Source organism: Dendrobates tinctorius, unplaced genomic scaffold (assembly GCF_039654945.1).
Source record: "Dendrobates tinctorius isolate UK_male_01 unplaced genomic scaffold, ASM3965494v1 ptg000089l, whole genome shotgun sequence".
NCBI classification, from domain to species: domain Eukaryota; kingdom Metazoa; phylum Chordata; class Amphibia; order Anura; family Dendrobatidae; genus Dendrobates; species Dendrobates tinctorius.
In genome coordinates this window covers 15,003,175-15,025,111 of record NW_027361757.1, presented here as the reverse complement: position 1 = coordinate 15,025,111, position 21,937 = coordinate 15,003,175, and the positions used below count along the sequence as shown (strand labels likewise).

The following is a 21,937-nucleotide window of genomic DNA, read 5'->3' as shown; positions in this document are numbered from 1 at the left end:
GTCACCGCTGCTGTGACACCTTCCTCTGAGAGAGACTGGCCAGGTACCGAGTACCCCACAGCCCTGGGAGGGCGACCCAAATCTGCAGCGGCTTTAGCCGCTGCGGATCCGCAGTTTCTGCTGCGATGTACAGTACCATAATATCCTATGGGAAATGGAAACCACAGTGCAGACGGTGCGGATTTGCTGCGGTTTCTAATCCGCAGAAAGAATTGACGTCAATTCTTTCTGCGGATTCCGCTGCGGTTTACCATCTCCTCAATTGTAGAGGTGATAAACCGCAGAGCAATCCGCAGATTAAGGCTACTTTCACACATCCGGTGTGTGGGGTCCGGCGGCGTGCGGCGAAAAGCCGGGCCGCCGGATCCGGCCTGCAGCCGTGACACCGGATGTGTGTGCGGCGAGAGATACGGCTCGGACATTATTTAAAGGAGCCGCAAGACGAGGTGGACAGAGGCAGCCGATGAGAGACAGCTGCTGAAAGGGAGGTGAGGGGAGAGAGAGAGACATGGGGGGTTAACACTTAGTGTCCAGGCGAGAGAATCTCTCTCTCTTGCCGGGCACTTGTGGGGTTAACCCCACAGAGAGATCTCTCTCTCTCACCCAGACAGTGAGTGTTAACCCCACAAGTGCCCGGCGAGAGAGATCTCTCACAAGTGTACGGGTGACAGAGAGATCTCTCTCTCGCCGGGCACTTGTGGGGTTAACATTCACAGAGTCCGGGCATGCGCTGTGGAAAAAGCCGGTCCGGCGCTGACAAAAAACGTTGCAGGGAACGTTTTTTGCAGATGCCGGACGGCTAATTTATGCCGTGTCCGGCAACAACCGGACACAACGCATAACCATCCGGCACGATGCGGCGACCATGAAAGCTTATGGGACAAAACCGGATCCGGTGCTGGATCCGGTTATTAAAAATTTCGCCGCATCGTGCCGGATTACAAAAACCGGATGTGTGAAAGAGGCCTTAGCAAAATCCACGCGGATCAATCTGCAGCAGATCCCGCAGCGTGCACACACCCTCACCCCTCCCTCCCTCCCTTTGATGTGGGCTCCAGCACGGAGCCCACATCTTTTCTGACACATCAGCTATTTCGAACAGTTATTGCTCTGGGAAGAAGGGGAGCCAAAAACGAAAATACCTCCGGAAGTTAATAACTATGGCTACAAGTATACGTCAGTGCCATGTCTAGCGCTCCACGGCTACACAATGCGTAGTAGAACACGGCTACCTCACATGTGCCCGGGTAACTACTATAGACCATAGCATACTATACGCCCGCGGCCATTCCATGCCACAAAGCATGCTGGGAGATAACAACCTCCACTCCACTATACACAGCTGCTGATCACGCCCCCCCCGGACGTGCGTCATCACGTAGCATTTGCGTTCCACGCTTGGCCTGGCCTCCTTTGCACTTCCGGTTTGGATCCCGCGCTTTGCCGTTGGCTCGGTGGAGGAGCAGTGAGCGCGTGTCTGGCCCGGGTGTTGCGCAGGCACCATGTCACGGTCCTCGTCGATGCCTCGAATCTACATTGGACGGCTCAGCCATCGCGCCCGGGAGAGGGACGTGGAGCGTTTCTTCAAGGGCTTCGGGAAGATCGTGGAGGTGGATCTGAAGAACGGGTGAGTGAATGGCGGACATGGCGCCGACTCCTGTGTGCGGTGCAGGCACGGCGCTAATCACTGCGGAGAGCAGCGGGCAGACGTGTGTGACCCCCGGCCTGCGGGGACAGGCGCTGAGCGCGGCCGTGAGGTGACCTCGTGTGCACGCTGACAGGCACGGAGCGTGGAAAGTGAGGAAACTGCAGGTCACTTTATTAGGGGATTTGTCTTCCTTACTGGAAAACCATCGCCAGAGTATATTCCCCTCTCCTCCCGTCTTGTCACCTGTGACCGTGCTCGCGTGGAGTACAGATGATGGCAGTGACGGGTCAGCACCGCTCTCCCCTTAGTGAGGATCCTCTCACTGCCATCATCTGTACTCCCAAGAGAGTCCATGCAAGCATCTGCAGAAATGAAGAGAAATCATGATGAAGTGAGTAAAAGTATTAACTCTCCTGGTACTGAGCCTGGTCCTCCATGGCAGCGTTCATTAGAACCGTGGACAGCCATCGTGTGAAGTAAGATGGCTTCAAAATAGCTTGCACCCCTCCTACTGTGTAATCAGGCCGTGTGCTGCTGAGAGCACGCTGTGCTTGCAAAACAAATATGACCACTAAGTGTAGTTGGTATTAACCCCTGCTGATCAATGATCATGTTCTGTGAATGTCCCCTAAACCCCTGCTGTGTCTGTGCCTGCTCTCCTTTCCCCAGCTCAGTTTTTATTATCAGGCTGCAGTGGTGATCTCCTGACTACAGCCCTTGTGACCACTGCAGCCAATCGCTGAGCTCAGCGGTGGTAAGGATGTAGATGGCAGGTGCTGACTCCAGTGCAGTGGTCGTGTGCTGTACTTGTGGTGTCTGACAGAAGTGGGAAATCGGGGAGTAAATTAGGCTATGTGCACACACTGCGGATTCACCTGCGGGTTTTTCCGTGCGGAACCGCAGGTAAAGTGTCCTGCGGTTTGGCCTGCGGGTTTACACCTCTACTATGTTAAAGGTGTGAAACCGCAGCGGAATCCGCAGAAACAATAGACATGCTGTGGTTTAAAAACTGTGGGAAAAAAAACGCAGCGTGAGCACAGCGGTTTTTAAAACCCATAAGGTTACATGGTACTGTACCATGTCTGCGGAACTGCTGCTGTTCCGCAGGGCCAAAAACGCTGCGGAACCGCAGCAGAATCCGCAGCTTGTGCACATAGCCTTAGGCTTTTCTTTTTTTTTTTACTTTTTACATAGGCCAAGTCTTTAGATATAAAAGAAAGTTAAAACTGGAAAACCTCAAAAAGGAAAGTAATCAGAAGCAGTCCTACTTTTCCTGCAAATTGATGTAGCGTTATGTCATGGAGATCATTATTGTAGTCATTGACGACAGATTGTTTCTTTATTAAGAGAGGAGATGGCTGTTACTACTAAGATTCTATGTAGCTCAGATTGGGTGAGAGGGAGGCAGAGCGAGCACCTCCCAGCTACGTAGAACTGCCCTCTCCTATCTCAGTAATGTAACAATCTGTTTGCACTGAATTCAGATTTTACCTGTGAACTGAGGATTGAGAGAGTGACTGCTCTGATGAGATGTATTACAAAGTTGTTTCTTTTCATGTGTATCAATGATTTATATTACAAACCCCTTCAACCCAAAGCCACTTTTCACCTTCATGACCAGGCCAAATTTTACAATTCTGACCACTATCACTTTGAGGTAATAACTTTGGAAAGCTTCAACGGATCCCACCGATAGTTTTATTTTTTGACACATTGTATTTTATGTTAGTGGGAAGTTTAGATTTAATTTTTTTTGCATTTATTTATGAAATTATTGGCACTTTACCAATTTTTAAGCTACATTTTTCTATTCTTAAACCTATTAGTCATTCTGTGCAAAGTAATTTATAAATAACATTACTCAAAAACTATTTTATAGCAAAAAAATTTACATCACTGTATTCTGAAACCTATAGCTTTTTATTTTTGTGATTATGTTGTTCGGTGGAATGACGAAAAAGCATAGTGTTTTTGCCATTTTTTATTTCACTGAAAGGGTTCAACTAGGGGGACAGTTTTATAGGTCAGGTCATCCTGGATACAGTTTATTTTGTGATTATTTTTTTTTTTTTTTAATATATTTGCATTTTTTAACCCCTTCATGACCCAGCCTATTTTGACCTTAATGACCTGGCCATTTTTTGCAATTCTGACTAGTGTCCCTTTATGAGGTAATAACTCTGGAACTCTTCAACGCATCCAAGCGATTCTGACCTTTTGTGACCTATTGGGCTTAATGTTAGTGGTAAATTTAGGTCGATAATTTTTGCGTTTATTTGTGAAAAAAATCAGAAATTAGGCGAAAATTTTGAAAATTTCGCAATTTTCAAATTTTGAATTTTTATTCTGTTAAACCAGAGGGTTATGTGACATTCAATAGTTACTAAATAACATTTCCCACATGTCTACTTTACATCAGCACAATTTTGGAAACAAATTTTTTTTTTTTTTTAGGAAGTTATAAAGGTTAAAAGTTGGCCAGCGATTTCTCATTTTTACAAAAACATTTTTTTTAGGGACCACCCCACATTTGAAGTCACTTTGAGGGGTCTATAAAATACCCAAAAGTGACACCATTCTAAAAACTGCACTCCTCAAGCTACTCAAAACTACATTCTAGAAGATTATTAACCCTTCAGGTGTTTCACAGGAATTAAAGCAACGTGGAAGGAAAAAATGGACTTTTTAATTTTTCCAACACAAATTTTCTTTTAGCCTCAGTTTTTTCATTTTCACATGGGAAACAGGATAAAATGGATCCTAAAATTTTTTGGGCAATTTCTCCTGAGTACACCGATACCTCATATATGGTGATAAACCACTGTTTGAGTGCACGGCAGGGCCCGGAAGGGAAGGAGCGCCATTTAACTTTTTGAATGAAAAATTAGCTCCAATCGTTATCGGACACCATGTCGCGTTTGGAGAGCCCCTGTGTGTCTAAACAGTGAAAAACCCCTACAAGTGACACCATTTTGGAAACTAGACCCCTTAAGGAACTTATCTAGATGTGTAGCGAGCACTTTGTACCCCCAAGTGCTTCACAAAAGTTTATAACTCAGAGCCGTAAAAATAAAAAATTTCCTAAAAAATAAAAAATTTTTAGTCTGCAATTTTTTATTTTCACAAGGGTAACAGGAGAAAGTGGACCCCAAAAGTTGTTGTACAGTTTGTTCTGAGTACGCTGGTACCCCATATGTGGGAGGGAACCACTGTTTGGGCACACGTCGGGGCATCATGTAACACTTGTAGAACCCCCCATAAGTGACCCCATTTTGGAAACTAGACCCCATAAGGAACTTGCCTAGATGTGTGATCACCTTGAACCCCCAAGTGCTGCACAGAAGATTATAACGCAGAGCCATGAAAATAAAAAATCATTTTTTTTTCCTCCAAAAAAATGATTTTTCTCGTTCGCCTTATTGGGGGACACAGAGACCATGGGTGTATGCTGCTGCCACTAGGAGGCTGACACTATGCACAAAAAAAAAGGTTAGCTCCTCCTCCGCAGTGTACACCCCACCGACCGGCAGGAAGTTCCCCAGTTTAGCTTAGTGTCAGTAGGAGGTGGACACGGGTCTTTTATTAGACCCCTATCTACCTCGTCGTGCCTTTACAGGTTTCGGAGGGATACGGAGTGAACAGTCACATCCGTACTCCCACAAAGAGACTGAGTACGGCGTGTACTGCCACCCCGTATCCTCATAGGTCTCCGCGGCAGGACCAGGAGCCTCGCACAGGTGCGTGCCAGCTATACGGACGGTCCTTGCCCCCCGCCTCCCACCATCTCGCCTACCAGAGCCTGACGGTTGGACGAGGCGTGGATTCCATAAAGACGACAGACAGCGTGGGATTCTCAGGTACCTTTATTGTGGCCCCCGGCCTGGGTGAGTATGCGGTCTAGCGGTCCCCCGGCGTTTTCATCCTAAGGCGGTCGCCAGGGGACCACGGTAGGGCCTGCGCGCCCGCTTCTCCCCACGGTCGCCGCATCCATGAAGGCCCCTTTTCTTTCGGGCCTTGTTCTGCGCCCCCCCCCCCCCCCGTTTCTTCTTCATCCCGGCAGGGGTATACAGGGGTCGGGCTGTGGGAAGCAGGGACGTGGCCCGGTGTTGCGGCGCGTCTTCCGCGCCGACCCCCTGCTGACAGGTGGCCGGCGCTATTAATTTAGGCCCCGGCTTCATCTCGGGCCTACCGCTGCGTCGCGGCCACGCCCCCTGCCCCTTTCTTCTAAGCGGGCTTCTCTCCCGCCCGTCCTAGGCCTTCCCAGCCCCCTTGCCTCACACCAGCCTGCTATTGGACAACGGGCGGTGCTAAGGGGATCTCTGCGGCGAGCTCCACCCTTCTTCTCCCTCTGGCAGCGCGCCCTTTCCCTGGTGGTCGCCATCTTCTCAGCCTGCCAGCCGGACCTCATTCCCTGCCGGATTTCGGTCGCTGGGCCTTTTTTTCAGCCAGATTGGCCTGGCCTCATCCTGCAGCCAGATCAGAGAGCGTCGCCCTTGGGGACACCGGACCGTGAGTAGCTCTGCACCTGCAGACTGACACCCTTCTCTGCCTTCTGTCCCCCAACCGTCCGGCACTGCCTCTCTTTTCACTATGTCCAACGCTAAGTCTGATCGTACCCGCTCTGCGTCCAGCCCGACGCCGCTCAGGAGCCATCCATAGCCCCAGGGGCGAGTGAGCCCCCCATGCCGGATTGGGCCTCCTCTCAATCACAGTCAGTGGCAGACCTCATCAAGGTGTCTCAGTCCCTAGTAGCCGTTCTGGACAAGTTGTCCTTGGGAGCTTCGGCGGGACCCAGCACGTCTCAGGACGTCCCATCTGAGCCAGCCAGCGGCAGTCGCAAGAGGCCCAGGCAGGACCTCCAGGCGGAGTCCTCCCCTCGTCCTACCTCACCCCATAGTCCCCAGCAGTCTCCCTCTCGGGCCTCCTCCCCCGAGTCAGGCGAAGCGCTTTCGGAATCGGAAGGGGTCTTAGAGCTGGATTCGGACCAGGATGCGAACATGAAGGTTACGGTGCAAAACCTCATTGCCGCGATTCACCATACCTTTGACATCGCTGACGCCCCTGCGAAATCCTCAGATCAGGAGGTTTCGTTCAGACGGGCGGAAACACCATCCAGGGTGTTTCCCTTCCATTCTGAGTTTGGAAAGATTTTTTACAAAGGAGAGAGAAGATCCGACCAGACGCTTTCAAAGAGGAAAGCGTCTCGGCGTGCTGTACCCGTTTGCTAAAGAGCTCACGGACAACTGGGCCGCTTCTCCCTCGGTGGACCCTCCCGTGTCCAGACTTTCTAATAATACGGTCCTTCCGCTGTCAGGTGTGGCGTCGCTAAAAGATTCTAATGATAGGATCATAGAATCTCTAGCAAAATCTGCCTTCGAAGCAGCATCAGCAGTGGTATGTCCAGTCTTTGTTTCTTCTTGGGCAGCAAAGGCCATATCCACTTGGGCAGATGACCTTCGGCAGGGCATTCTGGATAAGGCACGACCAGAGCATTTGGCCGATCTCGCCAATCAGATTTCCCATGCGGGGGATTATCTGCTTTCTGCCTCCTTGGATGCCGCATCTTGCGCAGTTCAGGCATCAAGTAACATCGTGGCAATCCGACGTACAATTTGGCTCAAGGCCTGGCAGGCGGACTTGTCCTCTAAAAAGTCTCTGACCAATCTGCCTTTTCAGGGAGTGCGTCTCTTCGGATCACAATTGGATCTGATTATTAAGGACGCTACCGGAGGTACGAGTTCTCTTCTCCCCTCCAAGCCTCGCAGACCTCCTCCAAGGCGTCAGTTTCGTCCCTGTCGGACTTTCCGCCGTTTCAATACGGCGGAAAACCCTTCCAACCAGCAAAGGCCACAGGCACGTCAGGAAAGAAAGAAGGTTTCCTTCAGGCCCACTCCGTCCTGGCGGTCCCACTCTTCCCAGGGAAGACCGTCCAGATCTAGATCTGGACGGTCTACGTCCGCATGACTACCATCGGTCTCCCGTGGGTCCCTTCCAATTGGGAGGTCGACTTCTCTTCTTCAGCGACGTCGGGCTCGCCTCAGTAGAGGACGCTTGGGTCAGAGAGGTTGTATCAACAGGATACAAAATAGAGTTCATTTCTCTTCCACGGGATCGTTTCTTACAATCCCGTCCGCCGAGGGATCCGGCCTTGGTCCCGGGGTTCGGTTTGGCCATTGCCTCTCTTCTCAGTACCGGGGTGATTGTGCCCGTTCCCGAATCGGAACGCTTCACAGGGTTTTATTCAAACCTGTTTGTGGTGCCGAAAAAGGACTGGACAGTTCAACCCATCTTGGATCTCAAGTTACTCAACAAGAGCGTTCGCCTTCGCCACTCCGGATGGAGTCAGTTCGCTCGGTAATTGCTTCCATGGAGGAGCAGGAATTCATGGGTTCCATAGACATCCAAGATGCCTATCTACATGTGCCCATATTTCCCGGACATCAGAAGTTCCTGCGGTTTGCGATTCTTCACGAACAATACCAGTTCGTCGCGCTTCCTTTCGGGCTCGCCACCGCTCCCAGAGTCTTCACGAAAATTATGGCGGCGTTGATGGCCTTGTTGAGGATCAGAGGTCTCGTTCTTTTTCCGTACCTCGACGATATCCTGATCAAGGCCCCCTCCTTTCAACAGGCCCGCCTAAGTGTGGCGATCGTTCTAGACACCCTGTCCAGTTTTGGGTGGATCGTCAACCGGGAAAAGTCCTGTCTGGTCCCTACTCAACGCCTTGTGTTTCTGGGCCTTCTGTTCGACACTCGTCGGTCAAGGGTATTTCTCCCACAAGACAAGATTCTTTCCCTGCAGCAGGGCGTGCGATCATTACAGATCACACGATTTCCATCCCTCAGGTCAGCCATGAGGGTCCTGGGGAAGATGGTGGCGGCAATAGAGGCAGTTCCCTTTGCCCAATTTCACGCCAGGCCACTCCAGCAGGCCATTTTGTCCAGGTGGAACAGGTCGGCTCTGTCTCTGGATCGTCCGGTTCGCCTTTCCTGCCGGATCAGGCGGTCTCTCAACTGGTGGTTGACGTCTCCCCTCATTCTCTTGGGGCGGTCTTTTCCCGTTCACTGGCAGATTGTCACTACGGACGCCAGCCTCGTCGGCTGGGGTGCAGTGTTCCGCAATCACACTGTTCAGGGTCGATGGTCGACTCAGGAATCAGCTCTGCAGATCAATGTCCTAGAGATACGGGCGATCCATCTAGCTCTCGTCCACTGGGAAAGGCGCCTCAAGGGCCTGCCTGTCAGGATTCAGACAGACAATGCCACAGCGGTGGCGTATATCAACCGCCAAGGGGGGACACAGAGTGTCTCAGCCCTGGCGGAAGTGTCCAGAATTCTTCAATGGGCAGAGACCTTTGTTCCAACGATTTCCGCGGTTCACATTCCCGGCGTGGACAACTGGGCCGCCGATTTCCTCAGCCGCGAGGGTCTCGCGGCAGGGTAATGGTCCCTACATCCGGAGGTGTTTCATCTGCTCTGCCGTCAGTGGGGAACCCCGGATGTAGACCTCATGGCATCTCGCCTCACCTGGAAAGTCCCACAATTCGTGTCCAGGTCTCGGGACCCTCTGGCAGTGGGCGCCGACGCTCTGGCCGTCCCTTGGTCACAGTTCGTGCTCCCCTACCTGTTCCCTCCTCTGCCTCTTCTTCCCAAGTTGTTGAAGAAAATCAAAGCAGAGGGGATTCCAGTCATCCTCATCGCCCCGAATTGGCCCAGAAGGTCTTGATTCGCAGACATTGTCAACCTTCTCGCGGACGCCCCTGGAAGCTTCCCGACGGGCAGATCTGCTGTCTCAAGGCCCGATTTGCCACCCCAATTCTCGGTCGCTCAATTTAACGGCGTGGCTGTTGAGACCGAGGTTTTGAGACGGGCAGGATTCTCTGATCGGGTAATTCATACCATGATCCGCGCCAGAAAGCCCTCTTCTTCGAAGATCTATTACCGTACTTGGAAAGCCTATTTCTCCTGGTGAGGCCAATGACATCGCGCCCTTGGTTTTTTCGCTCCCTTCTATTCTGGCGTTTCTTCAGGCAGGGCTGGATGCGGGGCTTGCTCTCAGTTCCTTGAAGGGTCAAGTTTCGGCACTGTCCATTTTATTTCAGAAAACGCTGGCCTCCCGGCCCCAGGTCAAAACCTTCCTCCAGGGTGTGGCTCACACGGTTCCTCCGTACCGAGCTCCCGTGGATCCTTGGGATCTTAATTTGGTTCTTCAGGTACTGCAGGGTCCTCCTTTTGAACCTCTCAGGGACGTTTCCCTTTCCCTCCTTTCTTGGAAAGTGGCCTTTCTGGTGGCCATTACCTCCATCCGGCGCGTGTCGGAATTAGCGGTACTTTCTTGCCGCTCTCCTTTTTTGGTCCTTCATCAGGACAAGGTAGTTCTGCGGCCTCCGCCCTCTTTTCTTCCGAAGGTGGTATCTTCGTTTCACCTCAATGAGGACATTGTTCTGCCATCCTTCTGCCCGAGCCCAGCTCACCCTCGGGAGCGGTCTTTGGACAAGCTGGACCTAGTCAAGGCATTGAGAGTCTATCTAGCCCGGACGACTTCCTTGCGGAAGTCAGACTCTGTTCATCACCCAGCCTCAAAGGCCACTATTGCGCGCTGGATCAGATCGGCAATTTTAGAGGCATACCGGGTCAAGCATCGAGTGGCCCCTCCAGGGATCAGAGCGCACTCTACCCGGGCGGTGGGTGCCTCCTGGGCGGTGCGCCACAGAGCTTCCGCGCTGCAGCTTTGCAATGCTGCAACGTGGTCATCGGTTCACACCTTTGTGAAATTCTACAGGGTCCACACCTACGCTTCGGCGGACGCCAGCCTAGGTAGAAGGATTCTGCAGGCTGCGGTGGCGAGTCCACTGGCCTGATGGAAGTTTGTTTCCCACCCCAGGGACTGCTTTGGGACGTCCCATGGTCTCTGTGTCCCCCAATAAGGCGAACGAGAAAACAGGATTTTTTGGGTTGCTTACCGTAAAATCTGTTTCTCGGAGCCTTCATTGGGGGACACAGCACCCTCCCATGTTCTACAACTCCTGTTCTTATGCTTGTCGATTTGTTATAGTTGAGTTGTTTGTTCTGTTTTCAATCTATTCTGTTACTTCTCCTACTGCTTTCTCACTAACTGAGGAACTTCCTGCCGGTCGGTGGGGTGTACACTGCGGAGGAGGAGCTAACCTTTTTTTGTGCATAGTGTCAGCCTCCTAGTGGCAGCAGCATACACCCATGGTCTCTGTGTCCCCCAATGAAGGCTCCGAGAAACAGATTTTACGGTAAGCAACCCAAAAAATCCTGTTTTTAGCCCGCTATTCATTTCCCCAAGGGTAACAGGATAAATTGGACCCCAAAAGTTGTTGTCCAGTTTGTCCTGAGTACGCTGGTACCCCATATGTGGGGGGGAACTATTGTTTGGGCACACGGCTGGGCTCGGAATGGAAGAAGTGACGTTTTGAAATGCAGACTTTGATGTAATAGTCTGCGGTCGTCGTTACGTTTGCAGAACCCCTGATGTGCCTAAACAGTGGAAACCCCCTACAAGTGATCCCATTTTGGAAACTAGACTATCCAAGGAACTTATCTAGATGTGTTGTGAGCACTTTGAACCCCAAGTGCTTCACAGAAGTTTATAATGCAGAGACGTGAAAATGAAAAAATCATTTTTCTTCCACACAAATAATTTTTTAGCTCCCAAGTTTTTATTTTCCCAAGGGTAACAGGAGAAATTAGTCCCCAAAAGTTGTTGTGCAATTTTTCCTGAGTACGCTGATACCCATATGTTGGGGTAAACCACTTTTTGGGCACATGTCGGGGCTTGGAAGGGAGGGAGCACCGTTTGACTTTTTGAACGCAAAATTGGCTGGAATCAATGGTGGCACCATGTCGCGTTTGGAGACTCCCTGATGTGCCTAAACAGTGGAAACCCCTCAATTCTATCTCCAACCCTAACACACCCCTAACCACAACCCTAACCCCAACACATCTCTAACCGTAATACCAACCCTAGCCATAACCCTAATTCCAACCCTAACCACAAGCCTAACCCTAACACACCCCTAACCCTAATTCTAACCCTAACCCTAATGGAAAAAAAAAATATTTTCTGTATTTTATTAGTTGTGCCTACCTATGGGGGTGATAATCGGGGGGTTTATTTACTTTTTATTTCATTTTGATCACTGTGAAAGTGATCAAAATTAAAGAATGGAATCTGCAGCCAGCAGATTTGGGCGGGCGCACTGCGCATGCGCCCGCCATTTTCCAAGACATGGTGCCGCCCATGATACGGACCCGCGGGACAGTGGGACTCAAAAGGTACCGGGGGGTGAGGGTGGGAATGGAAGCTGGCGGGGAGGGGGGGCAGATGATGACAGCGGCGGCAGATTGTAATATTTCATCAATTTTCATTGATAAAATATCGCTCTGATTGGCTGTTAAAAGTGAAACAGCCAATCAGAGCGATCGTAGCCACGTGGGGGCGAAGCCACACCCCCTGTGGTGAATTACAAAGCCCCCTGTATCTGCGGGTCAGGTGACCTTTCATTGACCCCGGTCACCCGACCCGCAGGGGGGCTTTGAAGTCATGACACGGGGTATGCGTCATGGGTCGGATTGGCACCGATTTTCATGACGCATACGCTGTGTCTCAGATCGGGAAGGGGTTAAAAAAACTTCAACTTTTCCTGCAATAATCTCTGATCTAATACTTTGCTGTACTTTTGCATTGCACGGCATTGATTAGCGTCTCATACATCAGATGGAGTTGTCAGTTCCTGCTCTGAGCAGGAGCTTAGAGGCCAACGTACCTGGATGACCCTGCGGCCACATTTTGGCTTGGGGTCATCATGTAGACCATTGGCACATCACAATCGAGTTGTGCCGATTGGAGCAGAGAGGGGCCTCCTTTCCTCTTTGATGCTAATCGATGTTGTCGCTATTGACAGCGGCATCAGAGGGGTTAAACGCCCATTATTGGCAGTAGCACCAATTGTGGGCTTTGCTACACGTGTCACCTGTTATGTTGTGCTGATACCCACTTTTGATCATGTTGGAGCTTGGAGTGAGCATGCGCAATTGTCGCGCCGTACATGTATGGCGGTTCCCGCAGCACCGTACATGTACGATGGATGGCGTGAAGGGGGTAAACAATGGGTAATTTTTTTGATTATACACTCCTTTTTAAGAAGATGGTGTCTATTGTCTGTCTTCCAAACACAGCTAGAGTACCCCTTTAAATTAATTTTGCTCTTCTACTAAAAGACTGTAGTTACTGTGTAAGGGCTGACTTCTAAATCGGCCTGTGACTCTCCAGTGTTGCAGGTGAGAGCTGGTGGTCACATGTCTGCGTATATGTGATTTGCATACGTGTGGTCACGTTCTGTCTAGACGTGCTAGGCCTCGCTTTTTGCAGAGGACCCGACAACATGTTTAAGACGCAACCCATAGACTACAGTGGAATCCAGCCCTGGAGATCTGGTGCATCGCTAGGTACTTAATTTTCACATTGTCACCGCCAAAACTGATTTGTGACTAAGACCACCTGTTGCACCCACTAACCCATGGCAATCATGTAGCTATCTTGCTCTCTTCTCTGTTGCTCTATTTCATTTGAGGTTTGTGCAAATTTTCCACTTTGTGCTGAATGTAAACTCAGCAGTGTTTCCCTTTTAGATACGGATTTGTGGAATTTGAAGACCTTCGTGATGCTGATGACGCTGTGTATGAAATGAATGGGAGAGACCTATGTGGTGAGCGCGTCATTGTGGAACATGCTCGCGCACCAAGGAGAGACGTGCGCAGTAAGTATACCAATAATGCTGCCTTCGTTTTGGTGAGATCTTATGAAATATTAATTGAAATAGGATTTTTCAGGTTTGCTTTGACCTGTAATGTTAGATGCTTTCCTTACAGTGATTGTAGTTACTACTGTGCCTATACGTAAGGTTAGAGGCTCGACACTGGATGCCAATTAGTCTGACCCTCTTCATACGTTTCTAATATGAGTTAAGAAGTTATCCACATAATGGTATGTGCATACAGGACGAACTTTTTGTGCAACAGTACCCATGGGCATTATTTAAGGCATGTAATGAATACTTTAGGAGGAATTGTGCCATGATAAATACTTTTAAGTTTGGAAATTTAACATTTTTAGTTGCAGTAGGTGTGAATCTCCTCACTTACCTTTCTTTAATTTGTACCTACAGTCAATTTTGACATTACATTTAGAACAATATATAACTGCTTCTCTCCTCCCTGGGGCTCAGCAGAGAATGCTCCATTATTGGGGGAATGCATTTAGGAAAGGGAAAAATCCTTTTCATAATATAGCTGAATAAGCAAGTTTTGTGACAAAGAACTGCTGCTTGCCTAAGTGCTCTAGTGTCCTCTCTCTCTAGTAATGAAGTCTGAATTCACATGCATCAAAGTTGGTGCAGTATTTCCAATTTAACAGGTTTTGTTTTTTTTTCCCAAAACACATGCAAGTACCTGAAAAGGGGAACTGCCTTACAAAAATGAAAGGGAGCCTATAACTGGAAATAACTTGCAGATAGAGTTAATCTATAGATAGCCCTTGCTGCCAGGGGAAAATGACCTTTATTCATCCTGTCAGTCAGTGGCGGGGTCATAGTTACAACCACCGCTAACTATACACAGAGCAGAGACTGAAACCTGAGCTTTACCGGGAGGAGTAAAGTTAAAAGGGATATTCCCATTTCCAAGATTCTATCCCAATATGTAGCATATGTAATAATAATATTAGCAGATACCTCCATGTATACCTAAGCTACTGCAATGCCGCCCTGCACATGTTGTAAGCTACATAGCAAATCAGAAGAACTATACTACATTTCTAATTGGAAGTATTTTATAATATAATTAGACCTACTACATAATAGGATCTTGAGGATGGATATACCCCTTTAATTTCCTCCCGGCAGTAGGGCTGCAAGTGCAGGTGCCAGGCAGATTCAGAACACTATTAACCTGAAGATTAACGGCACATCAGCAAGTTAATTTCTTTTTTTTTTTCTCACATGACTGGTTTCCTTTAAAATTGTTCCCCGTTTTATGATTTTAGCATACATCCATGCCAGACTGATAGGCTGTGAATTTTCCACAGCACAAAAATGTGCAATGAATAGTGCAGATTTAGCAGTGAATTTACCCCACACCTTAACATCTGCATTGTGAAGGGTGACATCTGTGGTGAAAATCTCGTCCGTAGTACTGATACTCTAATAGGCAGCATGTTTTCTGTCTGGAAAATCTGCTGTGTACCTGACCCTTGACGAACCAGATAGTTATTGGGACTTATGTAATATGTATGGGGCCACCTAATGCTTCCCCAGTGTCTGCAGTCACAGGAATCAAAGACCTGGCATGTTGTACTTTTACATCTCTGGTATCAGCTATATCTGGACAAGTGATTGGATCCCCAGTGTTCTATTCGTTTTTTTCTATGGAAGAAAACATGCATGCTTGTCCTTTCTGAACATGCATGTTTATAGGGAAGTTTTGCTAAAAAGTTACTGACCTCCTGTCTAACGTAAGCAGCCTTCTAAATCTAAAACCTCCCCTCCCTCCTGCTATAGCTGCAGTGGGACCATAGATTAGTAATGCCTAGCTTGTTTAGTCCATTCCCAGCCTTGCAGGTTGGCTTTAACCTGGTAGATTTCTATACATTTATGGCGCGTACAGACCTAGGTGAGTATTTTGCATTTTTTTTCTAACTTTAAGACCTAACACACACCCAAAATAATACATTTAGAATAGCAATCTCAATTTTTTTTTGCTTCACGAAAACAATTTGTGCATTGGAAAAGTGGCTTTCAGGTAGTCCTCTTCCCCTTTTTTGGATTTTATTTATAATTTTTGGGTTTATCACAGCCCACCTTCCTTTTTGTATAACGCATTACTGTTCTTGCTAGCTATTGTCGAATGCATTTTAACATGGTCTCAGCTGTGTGGAGAATGAATCGGTGACCATTGTAAAGACTGCCATTGGGAGATTCTGCAGAGGCTAGCATGGGGCTGACTTTGGGTCTGTCTCCAAGTAATATTGACTATGCAGCCGCTTCCTTCCCCCGCCTCTCTCTTCTTCTCGTGAGATCCGAGGAGGTGCCACGGGGGGGCGCGTACGTAGGTGAGCGCGTTGGGTTTACCAGTCGGCGGGGGGTCGAGGCTGAGCGAGGGCGGAAAAGGGGAGCCCTTTACTTTTAAGGTAAGTGAATTTTGGGCTGCATGTACGTTTTCATGAAAACTTGCATAGGGGAGGGTAGCTTGTAAAAACAGGAGGTAGGCAAAGCGAGTAATTGGGCAGGGTGCTATGGTGATACGGTCATTAAAGGATGAGATGCATCAAAACTCATGGAGAGAAAACTGTAAGTTAGTGTGGCCAGCTATCTGTTTTTGCATTTCTGCTAGTTTATCTTAGTGTATAGATGGGACAAGAGTGTGCATTTCTGCTAGACTCAATCATGGCTGCATTTCTGATCTCTCTTCTCTGTCCCCGTGTCCCAGGTGGCTATGGCTACCGTAAAAGCGGTAGTGACAAGTTTGGACCGCCAGTTCGCACAATGTATCGTCTCAGAGTGGAGAACCTGTCTACAAGGTGCAGCTGGCAAGACTTAAAGGTAGGCTTATTTTTGACAGAAAATTAGACTTTAACCTGCAAACTTTTTTAATGAGGACCAATGCTTTAAAACAAACCTGTCAACAGGATTGTGCTCAGTAACCTACGATATGTCAGGTTGGCGCCATTATACTGATTAAAATGATACCTTGTTGATGACATCTGTCTTGTGGTTTAGTCTTTGTTTTCAGTTTTGAGTTAATGAGATTCTCATGCTCTGCGGCAGCCTGTGGTGGGGGGGTCTTTATGTGGCACTGTGCTTATATTCATCTGTATGGCTTATAACAGGTCACTGATCCCTCTCTGACCTACCCCCTATTTTACAAACTGCATAGAATATTCTGTTACACACTGAACATTAAGAGGAAGCCAGGGCTGCAGCTCATCCCTGACTTCCTCTTAATGTTCAGTTTGTCCAAAGTCGGAGACAGTGATCCCATGGCTGATTGGGTGATGGGCATTGCATGTCACTGCATCGCAGCCTAGGACCACAAGTGCCGACATGGCTGGTATGGGAAGGCAAGTATAGGCTTTATCTGGGCCAAATATTTAATTTAAGTAGGGGTTGTCCTAGTAGTGGACAACCTCTTTAATAGTGTTCTGAACCTGCCTGGCTCCCTGAACTTGAGACCTGCTTCAAGGTTGAAATTAATCTTCTTCCCCAAGCAGCAGCGTTTGGGTTTCACTCTCAGAAGGTGGCACCGTCATGGGTTCAGTCACCGCTCTCTGTATAGAGAGCAGCGTGTGTAACCGCACGCCCTGTCACTGGCTCTGCATTAGTTAGCTGTCGGTAAGTGCCAGGGGCGCGGTTACAGCCGCTGCTCTCCTTGACCATAGAGGTGACTGAAACACAAACACTGCCAGGAGGAATAACGTTAATTCCCTCCCAGCAGAGGGGGTTTGTATGTGTAGGCGCTGGGCCGGTACAGAATTCTATTAACCTGTAGATTAACCCCATATCTGCACACTAATGACGTTTTTCACATGCCAGGTTAGCTTTAAAAAAGCACTTATCAGTAGGTACTCACCTGCCTGTGCTGACCATCTCTTCAGACTCATTGTCACAGACAACGGATTCCCTTGGTTACTTTGATCTAGCGTCTACAAAGAGACTCCTTCTCTTCTGCTCGTGTCAACTGACTGTCGCTGACAGCCGTCTCCCTACTGAGTTAGGGCCCTGTCACACATAGCGACTCACCAGCGATCCCGACAACGATATCAATGTGTCAGGATCGCTGGTGAGGGAGCTGGTAACTAAGGTACACATCGGGTTTCTAAGTACAGCGTCGTGCTTAGAAACCCTGCGTTTACCTTAGTTACCAGCTGATCGCTGGTCTCCCGCCTGTCACACGCAGTGATGCGTGCTGGCCAGCGGGAGACCAGCGACCAAAAAAATGTCCAGGGCTTTCCTACAGTGATCAGCGATACCGGCAGGGGGGCTGGCCGCTGATCGCTGTCACACACAGCGATCTCGCCGGTGAGATCGCTGTTGCGTCACAAAAATTGTGACTTGGCAGCGATGTGACGGGGCCCTTAGACTGCCAGTTATCAATCAATATGACGTAAGCAGTGATGGTCCCAGATAACCCCTTTAACAGCTCAACTGTCCATCATAAGATTAGTGAAAATTTATATATAACTTCCGGACTGGCGCTGTTGCTCTGATCACAGTGCTGTCTCTTGTGAATCTCACAACACTATCACATGACTGCCAGGAAACGTTCAACTCAACATTCAAATGAACCGCGCTGGTCCAGAAGACATGTATCACATTTTTTTTAATTTATGATTCAGTGCAGCTGATAATGAAGGTTATCTAGTATTGTACAACTTGAAAATTCTTACTACTTTTCTACTATGATTGCAGCAATAATGTTCTTGTGTGGCAATTTATTGTTTTTGGACAAGTGGGCATCCCTATGATGGGAACCCCAATGGCCATCTAATTATCCATTCTAAATAGTTGGTAGCTTGCGAAGTTGACAACCCTTTTTATCGGTTCCATAGACCTGTATGGGTTAGGTTATGGTTAATGTCTTTGGGTAATTTGCATCTGAAAACCTTTTATTCACAAATGAAAAATTCACTTTTGCGTCCAAGCACAACAGCAAGGATAAAAATCTGTTCAGGCGAGTTGTAGCAGATATTTTCAACTTGGCCAGCCATACAGTTATGTCTGCAGTATCTTTATTCCTTTGAGTTTTGCATTGAATGCAACTGAAAAGTGTGTTGTGAATAAAGCCTTCTCGTCTTTTTTTTTTTTTTTTTCTCAAAGGACTTCATGCGGCAGGCGGGTGAAGTCACTTTTGCTGATGCTCATCACAGGCGACCTAATGAAGGAGTCATAGAATTCCGTTCGTACTCGGACATGAAGAAAGCATTAGAAAGGCTGGATGGCAAGGAGGTGAATGGCAGAAAGATCCGTCTTGTGGAGGATAGGGCTGACTCTTGGGCTAAACGGTCGTCTTCTCGCAGCCGCTCAAGGTAATCCATTTCATTCAAGTACTAATGGGTCTTAAGATAAATGAGACTAGGTGCGCACATGACATGCATTGGATTGATCAAAGTGCTTGTGTCAGATTTCTGATGTAAAACACCTTGAAGTGTTGCCAAATTTCTGCAGAACTCAGAGTTGCGCAAAAATATTGCACCTTTTTTGTATTTTTATACCATGTACCCACAGACCTAACTAGTCACATTTCTGGCAAAAGTGCATTGCAGTGGTAACATACAAGTTAAGTGGCATGGTCCCCTCATTAAGACTGATATGCAAAACACCAGTCTTAATAAATCAAGGCCTTAGTGTCACAAATACAAAGTCCCACAGTTTGGTATGTAGTTATTGGCCACCCGTTTCATTTGAAAAGCTGTAGTCAATAAGTTGCCTTTCAAAACTTCAATTAATTTCTTTTGTGGGTTGTATGTATCAAACAGGTTAAAGAAATTGTCCACCTTGTTAAAAGCAATTTTTGCAATCGGTTTTCAATAATTTTGCCTTTTTTTCTACTTATTTGCTCTATGCAATAATATTGGTCCCAATATTCTAATGTGTATTCCCCTTTATTAGCTACCTGTATCCTGTAATGTCCTCGATCCTGTGCTCATTCCTGTAATGTCTACAATTCCGCCCCATCCAAAATACAGGGGAACCCATGTAATTTTTTAATTCATACTGCAGGCGCGCCGACTGTTGAATATACTGTACTGTTATCAGCAACAGCAAGCGTATGCTGATGGGAGTAGTAGTCCCATCAGCCAACGCATGAGACCAGAGGTAAACTCTCTGGTTACAGCTGCTGACTGCAGCATTCTGACTTTCTGATAATGATCTTACCGCCTATCAGAGCCGCTGGTGTTCGAGGTGCCAAATCCAAACAGTAACAGACTTCCTGGTGAAGTCAGAGTTCGTGGACCATGCCCAAACAATAGTTGTTCGGTACAGACCCCAAAGTATACTGTTTGGGTTTGCCCATCTCTACTTGTATCGACTTATGCACTCCTCTGTCAAACTTGATGTGTGATTACTTCCAGTTGCACTGAGTCATTGGTGTTTATTGATGTGACTGAAGACAGGAGCAACCAGATGAATTCTGAAGTGTACAGTGCTATACTTTCTGTTCAGACGGCACTTCACAGTACAGATGGACGAACATGATGTGAAAGTAACCCAGGAGTTAAGACGAAGTGTAGTATTCTGCAATAGCTGAGTCAGTCACCATATCTCAATCCCATTGAGCAGTATTTCACATGCTTAAAGGGGTTGTCCGGGCTTTTCACATAATCTCAGAACATATCTGGGCTGCAGAATTATGACTAAGTAATTTACTTCCTGTCACTAGTTTGCACGGCCCTCCCCGTCCACATGAAGAAGCCTTCATCACACAGTAACAAATCCTCCCCCTCTAGCAGCCTCACTGCAGAGAGCAGACCACCCAGCTGCTCCTCCCCCAGACACACGCTGAACAGTGTTCTATGGAAAGTGAAACTAGTGAGGAGGGAAAATCGTCCTGTATTCTGGGACAGGATGCTTCCATCAGTATTTGTGTCATTAGAGACACAGTGCTCACACATACACTGCTCACACATACACTGCACCAAATCTGCTGCTGTGTGAAGACATCAGTGACACAGAGCTGTCTCACACAGCAGAGGCTTTGTCACACAACAGATTACATCAGTGACTGCCATCTCCTGTGCATTAGAAGCTGCAGACCCCCATCACTGGCCATCACACAGTCTGTTCTCACTGCTGCCAGCAGCCTGGGACAGTGAGGGAAGGAATTACTGATGAGTTATGTATTGTAATCATGGAGTGGCCCAGAATACAGGACTATTTTCCCTCCTCACTAGTATCACTTTCCATAGATCACTGTTCAGCGTGTGTCTGGGGGAGGAGCATCTGCTCTCTGCAGTGAGGCTGCTAGAGGGGGGGAGGATTTGTTACTGTGTGATGAGGGCTTCTTCATGTGGACGGGGAGGGCCTGTAGCTATGGAGGGTGGGGTTGTTGCTATAGAGGGCATGTTTGGAGTAGAGTAGGAGGTTACAACTAGTTCTCATTTCAATGCCATAACACACCCCCCTTGGACGTTCTGTTCAGAATATCTAGAAAACCGTGCAAACTAGTGACAGAAAGTAAATTACTTAATTGTCATAATTCTGCAGCCCAGATATTTACTGAGATTATGTGAAAAGCCCGGACAAAGCTTTAGGCCGAACGACTAACAAACAAGCATTGCATCAACTGAAGTCAGCTGCAGTGAAGGCCTGGCACAGCATCACAAAGGAGGAAACACAGCGTTTGGCGACATCCATGGCTTCCAGACTTAAGACCTTTTCATGCAAAGCATTCTCTGGGTCATTCCATTTCAAGGGAACCAATGCAATTTTCCTTTTGGTTTTTAATTCTTTTGAGATTTTGTTCTTTGGTAGTAGTGTGTTAGAGAAATCAAAATGTGAAGAAAAAAATGTTTCAATATACTTTTTCAGTTTTCTTAATTAATTTTGAATGTTTTGAAGAAAAATGCGTAATTTCTGCATGCCTCCTTCCCTGCTTGTCAGATCCTGATCTGAAACTCTGCTGTGCAGAACATCAGATCAGCGATCTGACATTATATAGTGATGTACAAAACAATGGGGGCAGTAATTAAACTGTCACCAACAGAAGAGAACCATGCAAAAATCCATTTATTTGAATTATTAAAAAAGCCATAAATTTCACTACTTTTCCATAATTACAATAAACATACTCCAAGGGGACAATAGCCACAACAACTCAAAAACCACAATAATAAATTCAGATATTGCACATAACAAAAAAGGAAATTAATGCACCATATAAATAGGAGTAATACCAGTTATCCAGTTATATTATGCCCATGACATTAATGATTAATTAATATATGTAAATCCTATAATTATACATAATCTCCAGTTGTAATATCCCTTATATTCCCCCGGAAGAAGCAAATGTGCGAAACGTGCGTCGGGGCACAGGGGTCTACCACCACGGGCTTTGATCATCTCACCATTACGATTATTGTAAGTAATTTCATTGCACTAATTCCATTTTTGCTTATGCGGTTCGCAACCTTTTACCTTTTGGATATCAAGTATTTATAAGGGATATTACAACTATCTAAGTGGTTAAAAAAAATTCCAAACTTTGT

The 21,937-nt window shown here is 47.5% G+C and overlaps 1 protein-coding gene across 2 annotated transcripts in view; it reads left to right on the top strand.

Moving 5' to 3' along the window:
- The first annotated feature begins 1,362 nt into the window (after positions 1–1,362).
- LOC141098235 (uncharacterized) overlaps positions 1,363–21,937 on the top strand; it is a 31,472-nt gene continuing 10,897 nt past the window's right edge. The window contains exons 1-4 of one of the 2 annotated variants that reach the window (XM_073585852.1): positions 1,363–1,627; positions 13,306–13,433; positions 16,159–16,271; positions 18,546–18,754. In XM_073585852.1, the coding sequence (XP_073441953.1) occupies positions 1,503–1,627; positions 13,306–13,433; positions 16,159–16,271; positions 18,546–18,754 (575 nt within the window). In that variant the 5' untranslated portion in view covers positions 1,363–1,502. Of the gene's footprint in view, positions 1,628–13,305; positions 13,434–13,458; positions 15,860–16,158; positions 16,272–18,545; positions 18,755–21,937 lie in introns of those variants that run through there. The other variant, XM_073585853.1, reaches the window with a different exon arrangement.